We start from the raw sequence: 15871 nt of genomic DNA on the forward strand, positions 1-15871 counted from the left end.
AACTGCTACCATTACTTAAAATAGTTAACAGCTGAAAGGTGATCAGATAACTACAGGAAAGATTCCAGCAGGGCCCTGCCACCCACACGCAACTCTGAGATCCCAAAAGACATGAACATCATGTACCGCCGAGTCATAGAAGTACTCTTGTAGGTGCAGGTGCTTATGATGCCAAAAGTCTGTAAAAGACCAGTTCTGTAACCAATCCTGAAGGACCTTGGCTGTACTGTATACTGAGATGTTTGGTAGTGGAGGATGAATACGTATTAATTTTAATAATTAAAACATCATTACATTTTCAATATAATGAACATTCTAAATCACTTCTCATGTAAATAAAAATAATTATATGAACAGAATATGACTCTCTGCTTTTCTAACATATATATATATATATATATATTCCCCCGTTATAGTTAGTAAAGGGAACTATAACTCACGCGACCGCAATCCACTGCTGATGACGTCAGATATTACATCACTGTATTTATTCACTTATTTACCCATTTTTCTTTCCTTTAACCTTTAGCTATACATATTTAATAAATATTTATTTTACAGAAAGACACATATGTCATCAGTGATGTAATATCTGACGTCATCAGCAGTGGATTGCGGTCGCGTGAGTTATAGTTCCCTTTACTAACTATAACGGGGGAATTTCATTGGTTTTTTACGAGGGAAATGTCCAGCTAACTATAACATGTGTGAAACCTATGGTTTTTTAAGTGAATTTGCAAGGTTTTTTAAATGCTAATTCCTAACTATAACGTGTGTGAAACCTATGTTTTTTTCAGTGAATTTGTACGGTTTTTTAAATGCTAAGTTATGTATTTATTATTTACATTTTTTTTTTTTAAGGTTTATTACCGTGCGCGTACCGTGCGCGCACGGTACGCGCCGCGCACCGTGCGCGCTCTGTGGGCGCGTGGTGCGCTTCGCGCACCGCGCGCCCACGTTACGCCGTTCACGTAATTTTCACGGTTCTACCGTGCGCGCACGGTAAGCGCACTCCGCGATTTTTCGTAAAAATATTAAAAACATTTATGGCCCTTGGGGGTCCTTTGGGGACCCCCTGACAATGGCTAGGGGGTCAGGAACTGTCCACCCTGCCCCCTTTTCATGTTCTCCACCTTTATTTTTCACCTCCCTCGGACTGCCAGAGACAAAATGGCGGCCGACACTTCCTGGTTTCGACCGATTCGAATGTTTACTAAGATCTAACAACCAATCAGAATTGCGCTCGTGCACGGCAGGGTGCGCTTACCGTACGCGCACGGTGCGCGCCTATAGATATATATATGCTTTTAAATGCTATTTTCTCAGAAAATACTGAACAGATTTACACCAGACCTGCAAAAGGCACATCCCTGACCTGAGGACTACCTCTCTACCAAATTTCAAGGTTTTCTGTTCAGCCGTTCGGGCTGTAGCGCGGACTAAAGGTCCTATGGGAAAATGCATGGGGAAAACGCGTTTTGGGACCCCCCCCTTTTTCTCAGCCCCCGCTTGACGAATCCCCCCGAGACTTTCAGGGAAGGAGCGGAGCAGAGCGCCCCACCTATTTTGAAAATTTCGCGAGGATTCGTCAATCGACGCAAAAGTTATTCCAAATAGAATGTTGCGGATTTCCTATGGAAACACGGTCCTAACTATAACTATCTACTGGCGACCGCCAGTAGATAATATATATATATATATATATATATATATATATATATATATATATATATATATATATATATATATATATATATATGTATATATTCACTTAAAAAACCATAGGTTTCACACATGTTATAGTTAGGTGGATATTTCACTCGTAAAAAACCAATGAAATTCCCCCGTTATAGTTAGTTGAGATAACTATAACTCGCGCGCCCGCAATCCTCTGCTCATGACGTTACATATTACATCACTCATGACATGGTCAATGACATCACTCATAACATCACTGATGACATCATCCTTGTGATAGAGTGGCGGTCGCGCGAGTTATAGTTATCTCAACTAACTATAACGGGGGAATTTCATTGGTTTTTTACGAGTGAAATATCCACCTAACCATAACGTGTGTGAAACCTATGGTTTTTTAAGTGAATTTGAAAGGTTTTTTAAATGCTAATTCCTAACTATAACGTGTGTAAAACCTATGGTTTTTTCAGTGAATTTGTATGGTTTTTTAAATGCTAAGTTATGTATGTATTATTATTTTTTTTATATATTTTTTTTTCAATAAACTACGTATTAAATTCTTTTTTTTTTAATGGTTTTTCACCGTGCGCGCACGGTGCGCGCACCCTCGCGATTTTCAAAAAAAGAATTTAAATGTTTTTTTCTGCCTTCGGGGTCCTTCAGGGACCCCCTGACCAAGGCTAGGGGGTCAGGAACTCTCTACCCTGCCCCCTTTTCATGTTCGCCACCTTCCTTTTCCACTCTCGCACTGAAAACAAACAAAATGGCGGCCGACACTTCCTGATTTCGACCGATTCGAACGTTGACTGACATGTAACAACCCATCAGAATTACGCTCGCGCACGTTAGGGTGCTCGCACGCTGCGCGCACGGTGCGTGCACGGTGCGCGGCTATAGATATGTATGTGCTTTTTACTGCAATTTTCTATGGAACTACTGAACAGATTGACTCCATATATGCAAAAGGCACTTCCCTGACCTGAGGACTACCTCTCTGCCAAATTTCAAGTAATTCTGTTCAGCCGTTCGGGCTATACCTTCGACTAAAGGTCCTATGGGAAAATGCATGGAGAAAACGCGTTTTGGGACCCCCCTTTTTTCTCGGCCCCCACTTGACGAATCCCCCCGAGACTTTCAGGGTAGGAGCTGAGCGGAGCGCCCCTTAGTTTTGAAAATTTCGCGAAGATTCGTCAACCGGCGCCAAAGTTATTCAAAATAGAATTTTGAGATTTCCGAAAACACGGTCCTAACTATAACTATCTACTGGCGACCGCCAGTAGATAATATATATATATATATATATATATATATATATATATATATATATATATATATATATATATATATATATATATATATATATATATATATATATTCATATTCCAGTTTCTCGTCTTGTACACCATTCCTTTATAGAAAACAGACGATGCGGACTCAAATACGTGGTGCTAATGATTCATTTTGCTTAGTGCCCCTCACCAACCGCCATTACGCGTTTCGGTCTCACACAGATATATATATAAAATAGTACCTTAGATCTTGTGACCCATTAAAATAGTGAATTCACAGTGCACCATTGTTTCTTTTTTTTCTACCTCAACCCCATTTTTGCTCTTTCTTTAGCTGCAGTAAAGTGCACCTGGTGGCCGTTTGTCGTCTTTCACCCTCAGTGCAACTTTGATCGTCTTTGCGTTGTTGAACAGTGTGACTGAACGGGAGTGTTGCGTAGCGTCATTCCTCTGACCATGGTCGTCACCATTTTCTTCTAATAATTACTTAAAATGCTCGACAGAATACATAGGAGTAGCAGCTTTGACACATTGGCAGAATCAGATAATATTATACTGTGACATCATTTTTATGTGTTTCACGTATATCACTCAGTAATACCCATGCAATAGTATGAATATGTTAGTTGATAACAACACAAAGTATTTGGAAATTCTAAATCAATATAAATATACAAATATGTGTGTACACTGAAATATACAGAAAGTCATAATAAGCAATATCTGTAGAAATAAAAGGTTGGCAATAGTAACAAGTGCTGGAAATAAAATAATGGCAATACGTTTTTACAGAAAACCACCGAACCAACAATTCCTAGGAAAGGGAACATAGTAATACTTGAACATATCATCCAGTATACTGTTTATCCAACTCATACTTCCATTATTATCAGCTCTGAGTGTTCAACCAAGAAACTTTTTTTGTATTTTGAGATTTGTAAATTATGCACAAGTGGTGGATTATGTGGCAGAAAACACCACGATTGTTGATTTATGTAATATCAGTGGCACTGGATGTGCACAACAAAACCCAATCATTTAACCAACCATACAGTGGAGTAAGGAAACACACTTCTTCATTGATTTTACATGGTTTGTTAATGTTTATCTCCTTTAAAGCAACTCAGACCAGGAGATCATTAGCTCTAAATTCGTCCGATTTTTGATATATGATTCTGTACTATCAAGAGATGATTTGGGAACAATAATCTCTATGTATCAACAGCATTCTTAAAGAATCTGCCAACTGCTGCAGTTATAGACTCCAAATCTTTAAACTGACTGCAATGAACAGGTAGGCAGTTAAAAAAATGTCTTTCTGGGGAGAGGCAAAGGGAAGTCAATACGTTAATGAGATGGCGTACTTTTAGGCAAGACTGAAAAGACAGCTTAATGGATGTATAATGTCCTTGAACAATTTTTAATTTACATCATGCCTAAAATATTTTAATAAACTACTTATAAACTAAAAGCCTATACATGCAAATGGGATTAGTACCAGACAGAAACTCATATTGTTCATAATAACTGATGAATGAGTTGGATGAATATTATGCTAGATGATTTGTTCAAGTATTAATATGTTCCCTTTCTTACGAATGTTTGGTTCTGTGGTTTTCTGTAAACATATTTTGCCATTATGATTTTATTTCCAAGCAATTGTTATGATTGGCTACCTTTTATTCCTGCAGATAATGCTTATTATTTCTTTCTGTTTATTTCAGTCTCCAAACATCTTTGTATATTTATATTGATTTTAAATTGCCAAATACTTTATGTTGTTATCAACTATCATAATCATGATCTTGCATGGGTATAGTTGAGTGATGTCAGTGAAACACAGACAAAATTATGTCACAGTATAATATTATATGGCTCTGTCAATGTGTCTGTGTGTTCTGTTGAACATTTTAAGTAATTAATAATCAATAAATGACTGTTAAAGTGACAGTATAGTTAGGTATGGGAATAATATCTTACATTTCATTTATAAAAACTTCAAAATGTACTGAATAACTACTGAAAACATACTATTTTAAACAAGCAAAAACCCTGAAATTCACCAGTTAGCTGTCTCAAGTAACTATACCTGGTGCCCTAAAGTAACTGGCATGCACTGCTTACAACCTCACATATTGCATTACTCATGACATGTTCTATGACATCATTGATAAAATCACTGCAACATCTCGAATTATATCACTGATGACAAAACTGTGCATGGCGGGGGTGCCAATTATAGTTACTTTAAGGTCCCTTTTTTGTCAACCCCAGCTCAATAGATCACCTGGAAATTTTCCAAGTAGAAGCTGAGGTGGATAAGTCTTTTTTGGAAAGTTTCATGACGATTCGTCAAATGGCAAAAAAGTTATTAGTGAACCAAAAAGTCAATTTTCTATGCATACCTGGTCTTAGCTATAACTACCCAGTGGTGACTACCACTGGATTATATATATTCAATGTACTTCAAAAGCTGCAGTTCAAATGTATATCTGCTGAAACATTTACTCATGTCCTTAGTATAGGTGTTATGTCCTACTAATAGACTTAGTTTCTTGAATAGTAGATATAATGTTATAGGAGATGTGTACATGTGCATACAACAGTGCTGAGAAAGGCTGTCAGCAACTGAATTCCTTTTAAGCATTCCAATGCACTCTAATTTGCATCAATACGTCTTCCTCTATAGGCAGTCACTAGATGGTCCTGAAGCAGGACTCAAGATCTGGTTCTTCAACTGATCCCAGCAAGAACCTAGCGCCTGGATACCCTTGCAGTGATTAATTGCACTCTACGAATCCGAGTTGATTGAATCACTGTGTTTGAGTCATCACACGTGCAGCTGTGATCCATGCGCATAGGTATGAAAGTGCAGGACAAACTCACTATTTATCTGAAGTTACAAGGACAGAAAAAATGCATGAGTGTGGGAACACCAACATAAATTAACTAAAATGGGCCTGGTCTTTTCATGGACAAGTGAGTATACCTGAGAACTTGGGAATCAACTCTGATCACTTTGTTTGTGTTCTTCCTGGCCGCTTGTGATAGGTGTTAAAATTTCTACAAAGACCTGGATGGATATCATCTGTGAGAAGGTAAACAGAGACATCAGCCACAATCACCTCAGTGTTTCAGTGGGGTTATTACAACTTTGGCTATAATTCTGTGTCTTTGTTGGCCTCGCTGATCAGTTTATCACAGCAGACAGGGCAAAAAAACTGCCTGTCCAGTAAGGTTTTATGGGTTTTCAAAATCAACTATGAAAGTCAATTATTATTAAATGTTCTGAGCGATTGCATGAAACATGATCCTCCCTGCAGCACCAATAATTTGCTGCCTGGTTTATGGGATGCCCTAAATCTACTTTCTTTAGGGTTTTAGTTACTGTACTGTGTGAAGAACGGTGACATGGCATGATGGATCTTAATAGAAAATAATAAAGAGAGCATGGGCTGAGAGGCTTTTAATGGTAATGTAGTGGCGTTAAAATATTCATGGGAAGACCGGTTAAATGTTTTTCATTCTATGTCTATAAAACACTCACCAGGTCTACAGAGGCAAATGTCTGAGCTCAAGGAAGGGCTGACCTACTTGTACAAAGGTTCCTTGAGTTAGCGAAAAATGTAGATTTGTATAGTAGACAAAAACTAGCTCAGCATTCCTCTGCATATAGCATGCACTGAACTTTCTTTAGATTGTGAGGGAAATCTTGTTTACCATGCACGCTGTTGATGTAGTATGCATAATGCATGACAACATTTCAAAAGAGGGTGAATGGTATGTGGTGAGGAAATTGTTTCAAGTGTTGAATTAACTTAGTCTAGACACAAGTTGAGATTGCTGGTTGAAAATTACTATAAAACAGTGGTTCTTAGCCTATGGTCTGTGTTTTTTAGGGGTCTGTGCCGGTTTAGAAAGTAAATAATATTAGCAAATTAATAAAGTAAATACTATAAAATACATGGAGCCGCGTTGTGCTCGAACTTACGAAGAGCAGCATCAAGTTTCACCAATATGCCAATGATATTCAACTCCACTTGAAAGTCTCTTATTTTTGACAGCCAGTGCCTCAAACACCTCTTGCACATCATCCAGACCTTGATGTCCAGGCATACCAGAAGCTAACCAAAAGGAGACAGAATTCCATTCATTTGCCAAGAGCAATAAACAAGTTACAGTACAAACCTGGCTCAATGACATGAACTTTGACAGCTTTGAACCCCAACTTTCACCGAATGCAAAGCCACTAGGACTCACCCTGGAAACCAACCTCACCCTCAAGGAACACACTGCCAAAAAACAACAAGCATTGGCAAAGCCAATAGGTTTCGTCTATCTGCTATCTATTGACTTTGAAAATGTTTTATTACATGTTGCACAGTTGAGCTGCGGGCTTAAACCCAAACAAAATAAGTGCTATGATGCTGTTGATGATGGCCATGTCATAGTGCTTTTGGTTTACTTTAAGCCATGTTGAAACATGTAAAAAAACACTGACAAAACCAATAGATTTTGTATAGGCAAACCTATTGGCGTTACCAATGCTTGTTGTTTACAAGCAATACGCTCCTCTGGGGAGAGGATGTAGTGTAACGGCCAGAGCTGCTGAAAGAGAACCAGGTTTGAGTCTCTGTGTCGGCACAACATCCTGTGATCCTGGGCAAATCACTTAATCTCGTTTCTCTTCCAGGATAGCTTGGACAGAATGTAAAAGTGTGTTTTATAAAGTATGTCCCATTTGTTGTGGTGCTCAGTTGCTACATAATGGAAAACTGCATGTCGCGTAGGGTGGAGGTGTCAGGGGTTGGACAGTGATGCCCAACAGGTAAGGATAACAGAACAGGTAATTGCCAAACAACGTTATCTGAAGAAAACCTGGAACCCATATTTACTGTATTGATTGAATTCAGTTTTTAATTATGGGTATTTCGAGCATTACAGTTTGCCATGTAGCAGTTGCCTTATAGCTGGACACATTTATTGTGCAGGAGGGGCTCCTGGCAGTCATTGCTTGATAGTGTGCATTCCGCAGACGGGGAGGAGAGGGGAGTGAGACACATTATTTTTGGTGTTCTGGAGAGGAGATCAGAGAGGGGATGAACGCGACTCTGTGTGAAGTCATCCGCTTGGAAAACTCGTACTGTCTGTAATTTTCATTTTTAAAGTACCTCAGAAGCATGCAGTCAGTGAAAGGACACCAGCCACCAGAAGCAGTACTTGGTCCAGACTCCACAGCACGAAGATGGAGGCGAGGAGGAGGTGCTGACCAGTACAAAACAAGACTAACGAGAGAGCCATGTGGGAGCCAGCCGATTGTAATTAAAGGTAAGTAATGGGAGGGTTCTAAGCAACTTTTTAAGATTTTTTTTTTATACAAGAGATAGCAAAATCGCTGTCCAGGTGACACTTATCAACAGCCTGATACCACCTCTCTTTCTACAGAAAGTCAAACTGTTTCTCTCAGAAAGCTACTTCAGATGCGCTGTTCAAGTTCTCGTACTCTTACATACGGATGATAGTAATGCACTACTCCATGGCCTCCCATACTCCACACTGGCTATCCTTAGAGGCATCCTTCATGTTAAAGCACATCTCATCCAGGGCCTGTAAAAATACGATCATATCACCACGTCCTGATGGAACTCCATTGGCTCCCCTTGCTGGTCCGCACCATCTTCAAAACCTTCTCCATCATTTACAAAGCTATTTCAACCAGTACCCCTGGTTATCTTGCAGCCAAGCTAAACATCTCTGGTGGCTCTTGGCACACACACACCCAGAGCAACATCAAACTGCAGACTAAGAAGTGTAAAAACAAGTCATCAGGCCTTTTACATCTGTGTATCCAGGATCTGTAAAAACATCCTTGTATTCATCAGGACCGCATCAACACTAGTCCAGTTTACGAAAGAGTTGTTGAGAGATGATTCACCTCTTTAAAGAATACTACATGACAATGCATTAACCACCTACAAACCAGCTTTCGCTCCACTTACTCGCTGACCTTATGCTTGTCTTTGACCATTTAGTGCTCCACTTCCTTTAGACTCAGTTTGTGCTATAGCAATACATATACATAAATACATACAAGAATATAAAATCTTTTTTTTATTTTTGATGTCTTAATGATCTGTGAATACGAAAGAGTTTGAAATTGGAAACTAAAAATTAAGGGGTCCATTACGATGGCCGTAACGGCAAAAGGGACCGCCCGCCATATGTGCGGCGGTCCCGTGATTGAAATTAGGATGCGTCTGCCACACTGGCAGGTGCATCCCGCATTTTTTACATTGCGTCGGGTGGTGCTGTCAGCAGCCCTCGCCGCAATTTTAAAAAGGCATGTTGTGCATTTGCATGCACAACGTGGCAGGCACCACGCGGTGCCTGCCACCTTGTGCATGCAAATGCAGGGTGGTACCATAGGTACCTCCCATGTGACCCCCCACCCCACAACACCCTACAGCAAGGTCCGCGAGCCTTTCCATGGTGGCAATGCCACCATGGAAAGGCGAGTGACCACCTGCATCTTAATATGGATGGCAGTGTTTTGCAGACACCGCCACCATGTTAAGCCCCTTTTCCGCCCGGTCGACTCGTTGACCGGCGGAAAACCGGCGGACGGTATTCCCGTCCGCCGGGGTCCCCCCCGCCATTGTAATGTGGCGGGGGGAAAAGGTAGGCGGGCGGTAAATGTTGGCGGGCGGATCGCCACCGCGATACGGGCGGTGGCGATCCGCCCATCAACATAATCGGCCCCTAAGTTATTGCCCGTATCATGATTCACAGGAGCAGTGCAAGTACAGCAAATGAAATCTAGTATGGCGATCGGCGGCCTTAGATGAAGTACTGGTAAACACCAACAAAAAGAGCGCATGCACTTTTGAGCAAAAAAGACAAAGAAATATATCTAGTCTAGCATATCACTTCTCCTTTAGAAACAAAACTAAATTATGAAAATCTCCAACATTCTGGTTAAAATGAACATTTTGATTTTTGTATATTTTATTGTTCGCGAATGAATCAAAACATTTCTTAATTTGTATATTTGTTTAATATATACTTGTTTTCTATATTGTTGTGTGGTGTTTTGAGGGTGACATCGTAGACCTATCTTAGACCGGGGTCGCTGCCTTTCAGTACTGATTCAGTGGGGGTTCACAGAGGTCTAAAGGTTAACAGCCGCTGCTATAACATATTAACTTAAATATGAGAGCTTTTTTGGGGGAAAAAAGGAAGAAACTGGGCTCAAGATGACAAAGAACCCAGAATAAAAACTATGATTTCTTCTTTTCCCATGCAGTAGCCAATCGAGATATTTTTCTCAGATAATTCGTGGATACACGAATTTACCCATCCCTTGCCATCTATCGAACTCCTACCTACCTAGAGGCCCACATGGCTAACAGCTGCCTCGTCTATTCTTGACCTTCTACAAGTACATCTCATCAACAATGATGATATCTTTAATGCTAATGCAGCTGCAATTCTCGCTTCTTTCACCTGCCCCAAACAGAAGCTCAAATGAGCAACTCAGCCACAAGAAGCAACACAGACATTGTTCAGATCACCACATGTGGACGGAAAATATTAGTCTTTAACACTGTAGCAGCTTGACACAGGCAGTAAAACTAATTCCCTCGCTCAAACAAAGCAAGACAACAGCATTTGAATGCCAGCCAACAGATATCGGGCGTTGCCATGGTATCAAAAGGATAGAATACATCACGAAACAAAAACATGCCTTCAAGAAACAAACAACTTGGAGGAAAATGGATGCTGCACCTAAAGATTTACGGATGTCAAGCTGCGTTTGTGAACGTACCCCTATTAAGAAAGACATCAAAAAAGAAACAAATGTTGGCAAGGAACGTGCATTTTTGTGGTGGATAGGGCACGCCTGGCTAGAAACTGAAGCTTTAAGGCCCGCCCCTTTTGCTGCATCTTGCTGTGTTTTCTTTGCGAACATACACATTTACTTGCCATTGGTAAAGGTTTTCGAGCTGCACTGTTTGCCTGAGGCGATGGTGACCCATCGGCCAAGTCGGATAAACTGTACAATGGCAGAGCTTGACACGGCTTCCTCTGAGAGGCCGCTGCCCAGACACATTACTGGGGCTGCTTGACCAGTGTGACCGCGGGGCAGAATGAAACAAGGCAGCTGACTTTATAAGTCGACAGCAAGCCACAGAAGCAGGCTGAGAATACACACATGTGACCGGGCAGGGTCAATCCTTCGGGGACATGCGTCTATGCTTCTCAAAGGCCTCGGTCACTAATTCCTATTGCTACTTGTAGTGTTCTGCCAGACACGTTCTAGTGTCTCAGCAAGTACTAGTTTTACCAGCCACTCCTTTGAGTGCTGGCCATACACACACCCCACACCCATCCACCACGGGCGCCACAGGTGACGTGGGCCTGCTAATAAAAGGGCCCAAGTGCACCTGCTCGTGGCCAGTTAAGTAAGCATCACCACTTTGTTTGTGTCGTGATTTACTAAGTATGTGGGCTTAGAGCCCACGACTTAACGCGGCTGGCGATACCATAGGCTGTGAGTTGCCATACTGTGCCATATACATCTTCAGGACAAGCTTCAACGCTAAGACTGGGGGGAAATTTATTTTGCATGTACATTTTTTTTATTTATTTTGCAATGCTACATTAAGCATGATTTGCAAAATTTCATGCAATTTTCACATTATAGAATTACATGTAACTATTACTCACAGAAAACTTGTTGATGTAGAAAATGTCTTGCTGAGATACTTTGTGCTAAAACTTGTCTTCTGCCGACAACCCGCTAGACTTTGTCAAGTGCGATTTGCTGCCGCATAAAAAAGTCAGGTGAGATACAGTCAAACAGCATTTTGTGTAGAAATGTAAAGAACAGCCCTGAAATTTTGCAAAATTTAATGGAAAAACAAACACCTGTATCAACAACTTGCAATAAAATCTTCTGCCTATCTAAATGAAATATTCTATTGGCTTTCCAAACGGATAGAATCATGTAATTTGTAAGCTTGCTTACAACTCAAATACAGCAAATGACAAAACAGACCTGATAACTACAAAAAGAAATGGCTCTTGCATAGGTCCTGACTCCAAGTGCCAGTTTGTGGCCGACCTCTACACTGCCTAACTCACGATAAAGCCTTACAGTCCGCTGTCGAGGGCTAGTCCGGTTGTTAAAGGCCCAAAACCAAGTTGCTGCGAGGGTTTATAATGAGACTGAGGCCGTCTAACAAAAGGTATAGCTGAAGGAAGAAGGACTATAAGGCTATTAGAACATCACACCCAAGAATAGAATGTTCTAAATTAAAAAGGGAGAAACAGAAAGACAAACATTGGAATGTTTTAGCAAAAAGCTTATACCAGCCTTTATAAGCCCAGAGCTACTCCACTGTCTTCAATGGAGCTCTATACATTCCAATGTTCTAATAGTTCACAAAAACACATTACCGTACATAATGCAAGTTGACCTAGTCAATTTTAAAGTACATTTCGTAAAAGACTCAGGTCCAAAAGTTGGCTATGTGGGCAATGTTGATCGGAAAAAGCAATGAAAACCTAAATTACTCCACAAAGGACTATGTTTGATGGTGAGCTACTCATACGTCACTGGGTGGAATCGCGATGAAGAAATAGCTGCTTCTGCACGATATCTAATATATCAGCAACACAGCTTCCTCCTTGTTTCAATTACCACATTAGGTTACTCACAACCACGCTTCTGGTCGTCCATCATGAGTCTAAAGCAACTACACACAAAAACGGTTGGTAAAATAGAGTCAGCCCAATAAGGGTCACACATCAATTTCAGCAACCAAAAAAGATGCAGTACAGATGTTTCGGGAGCAATTCTCCCAGAAAATCTACACATCACCCAACTCACCTACTGCCCTTTAATAAATGTCATCCCAGACTCGAGGCGCACGCATATCTGGGGCTATCAGTACAAACGATTTGAGAATCAGTTGTGCATTCTGCGCTTCCAAACCCTTGAGTATGGGTAGATTAATGTTCTGTCCCACTCACCCGCATATGCTTCCTTCTACGGAGGGACCCCAAATTCGAAAATGGGTGATCCAAGTTGTGCTCAATGTGAGACTCACCTGGACTATGCTTAGGGTTACGAGATGCCCACTACTGCCCATATTTGGAACTCAACTTTTCTATTGATCTGTTTAGGACTGAGCAAACGCCAGACCCATAGGAACCTAAACTGTTTCCGTGGATGGACAAATCTTTTTCAGGTCACACCAGAACACCTGCCCGTTGCAGCATTTTCCTGACAGGTGAAAGTGTAATATAACATTATTCGGGTCTGGCTCCGACACAACCATGGACGCTCTCCACTTACCCCCCTTTGGCCACCAGGGTTTCTATGCATTCCCATTCCTAAGCAATTTATGACGTGATTCTGTATCATAAGGTCAGGGAAGGGGTTGATGACTTTATTTTCTTGGGTGGTTTGGAAGGTAAATCCTTCTGTAGTGAGGCCACTTCAAGGCACAGCAAATCAGTTAAAATTCTTAATAGTTGTAGTTCATCAGACAATTGGTAAGGACCAAAGCAACTAGCAAACAATTGGTCCTGAGACCTTAACAAACCAAACAAGAGACCACTTGACTTACTCAAAGGCAAAGAAGAGTCCACTGGTGAGTAGAACAAGGAGCAGTGTGAGGTAGAAGACGCCGGTCTGGCGGGCCATCATGATCCTCCCGTTGCAGTAGAAGCGGTTCCTCCCCGGAAAGAGCTGCCACTTCCGGCGGGGTGCCGGCGGCCTCCTGGCCTGGGGGGATTCCATGGGTGAGGAGGTCCGCGTGCTGATCTGGCTGTACTCGCACTCTCTCATGGGCCCACCACCTCCTTCTCCAATGATCCTGGGCATGAAGGTTAAGCAATGCCAGGGCAGGGTCAGAAGCGGGGCACCGAGGGCGCAGCACACCAGGTCATCCAAGGCCAGGACAGGGGCCCCCAAGACAGCTCCATGGAGGACTAGATGACAAAAGAGTTTCCTGCCAAAAAATACGATACAGCGCCAGCCTGGAACCCTGTGCCAGGGGGTCTTGACTATCTGTTCTCAAACTTCGGGCACTGCCACTCGCCAAGGGTGCTAAGAAAGCCTCGAGCCTGATTTAATCAAAAAGCAGAAATCCGCCCTGCAGATAAACTCCCAACAAATAGTATTGCCTGTCTTCACCGAGAAGTGGAATGCCAAGCGCGAGCTGGCAACAGCAGGAGTGTAAACAGCTTCTTCAAGAGGACTTAAGAGGTGCCGAGAGGTGCAGTAGTCAGTCTGTCAAGTTCAAAGAGGAAGGACAGACCGTCGCCAGCGGATTCCTCATGTATCAAAAAAGGTTTCAATAACAACACGTGCATCAGTGCAGCCCGGCTCTCATTCGGGGCTCGGGGCGACAGCTTCCTCATCCACGCCTTTCCTCGGGGAAGAGGTGGGGGCCCCCGTCAGGCGGGGGCGGCGGCCCCAGCATCGGGCTCCCAGGGTGAACCGCACAGGTCGATCCTAGGAAACTCTCCGCAAGCCAGGGGCTGAGGGGCGGCGGCTCTGCGCGACGACAAGGCGACCTGAAGCCGGCGGCGAGGAGACGATGCTTCCTGGGTAGCAACCGACTGGCAGCATCCTGCCCGCACGCGGGGGCACAGACTATTCAGACTCCAGATTGCGAGGATGGGTGTGAGGTTACAGCGGCAGCTCCTTGGCTCCGTGATCCGCCCGCACAGTCTCTCCAGAGGCGCAGGGACATGCAACAAGCAGCCAAGAGGGTGGCGTGGGCACTGCCAGCAGAGGGCAGGCGGGTCCCTGCCCGCTGCAGCCGTGCACAGAGCTTGCTGGGCACTGCCAAGCCACCTCGCTGCACCCGGCCGCCTAGGTAAATGGATGCTCAGCTTCCGCTGCCGTGTAATCCGCGAGGATGAGCGGCGCTCAGTGCGCTGTACTCAGTGCCCGCCAAGGAGGAGGGCGGGGGACGGGCGCGTCAGTGCCGGGGCGGCACGGGATGGCGGGGCGGGAGGGAGTGCCCGCGGCACAGGAAAGCCACGGGACTTGTAGTTCGGCCGCTCTTTGAGAAGCCCGAGGGAGTCTTTCCGGTGGAGGAGGATGGGCTCCCGAGTCCTGGTAGAGAGTCTTCAGAAGAGACCGACCTTCAGTGCTGCCAAACAACCCGCCGCTAGCAGCAGGGTGAAACTTTGGTGCACGACTGCCCGCAGGAGAAGGTGCTGACTGAATGGCATTGGTCAGTCACTGTTCCACTGTGCCTCGCTGTGCACCATACGGTCGTGGAGATAGCGCCTAGCTTTTGAAAGAGTTCTTGCGTGTTCTAGTCTAAATTGACTGAAGATGCGGATCTCAGCTGGAACTCCAATCCAAATAAATATAGAATATTCACCTAAATGAGCACGCATTCCAACATGATGTGTCCAAAAGTGGTGCAATTTTTCGGGCTACAATATTATTTCTTAGCATAATGATGATGCCACTGGAAATCACATATGACAGTCTTTTTTTTAACATGGCAGTTATAAATACAGAAAAAAATACAGTTTTTTAAAGTATCACGATAAGCTTAGAAATTGCCGAATTTATTGTCATATATTTGTCACAATTTAATTAGGAAGTTGCAGTATGTCTTAGGAAGGTCTCTTGAAATGGCAAATTTTGACAGAGGGGGCCCTGGAGCAAGGGTAGGACGAACGGCAAGTTGCCCATTAACGCCTATCACCGGAGCAACGAGGTGCTCTGGCCATCCCCATCAGTCCATGACGTTGTTCTAGGGGTCTACTGAAATCCCCAGTACACGTCTACAAGGGCATTCCTATCGCCCCTGATAATTTATGTCAATATACTGAATACCAGGCGGTAGTGCACT

The 15871-nt window shown here is 42.9% G+C and overlaps 1 protein-coding gene across 3 annotated transcripts in view; it reads right to left on the reverse strand.

Annotated features, from left to right (window-relative positions):
• The window catches only part of ZDHHC14 (zDHHC palmitoyltransferase 14), a 455930-nt gene extending 440967 nt beyond the window's left edge, over window positions 1–14963 (reverse strand). The window contains exon 1 of one of the 3 annotated variants that reach the window (XM_085612222.1): window positions 13619–14963. In XM_085612222.1, coding sequence (XP_085468348.1) covers window positions 13619–13875 — 257 coding nt within the window. In that variant the 5' untranslated portion in view covers window positions 13876–14963. The remainder of the gene's footprint in view (window positions 1–13618) is intronic. The other 2 variants (XM_085612220.1, XM_085612221.1) reach the window with 2 other exon arrangements.
• Window positions 14964–15871: the final 908 nt, after the last annotated feature.

Source organism: Triturus cristatus, chromosome 6, assembly GCF_964204655.1.
Source record: "Triturus cristatus chromosome 6, aTriCri1.1, whole genome shotgun sequence".
In the NCBI taxonomy this organism is placed as follows: domain Eukaryota; kingdom Metazoa; phylum Chordata; class Amphibia; order Caudata; family Salamandridae; genus Triturus; species Triturus cristatus.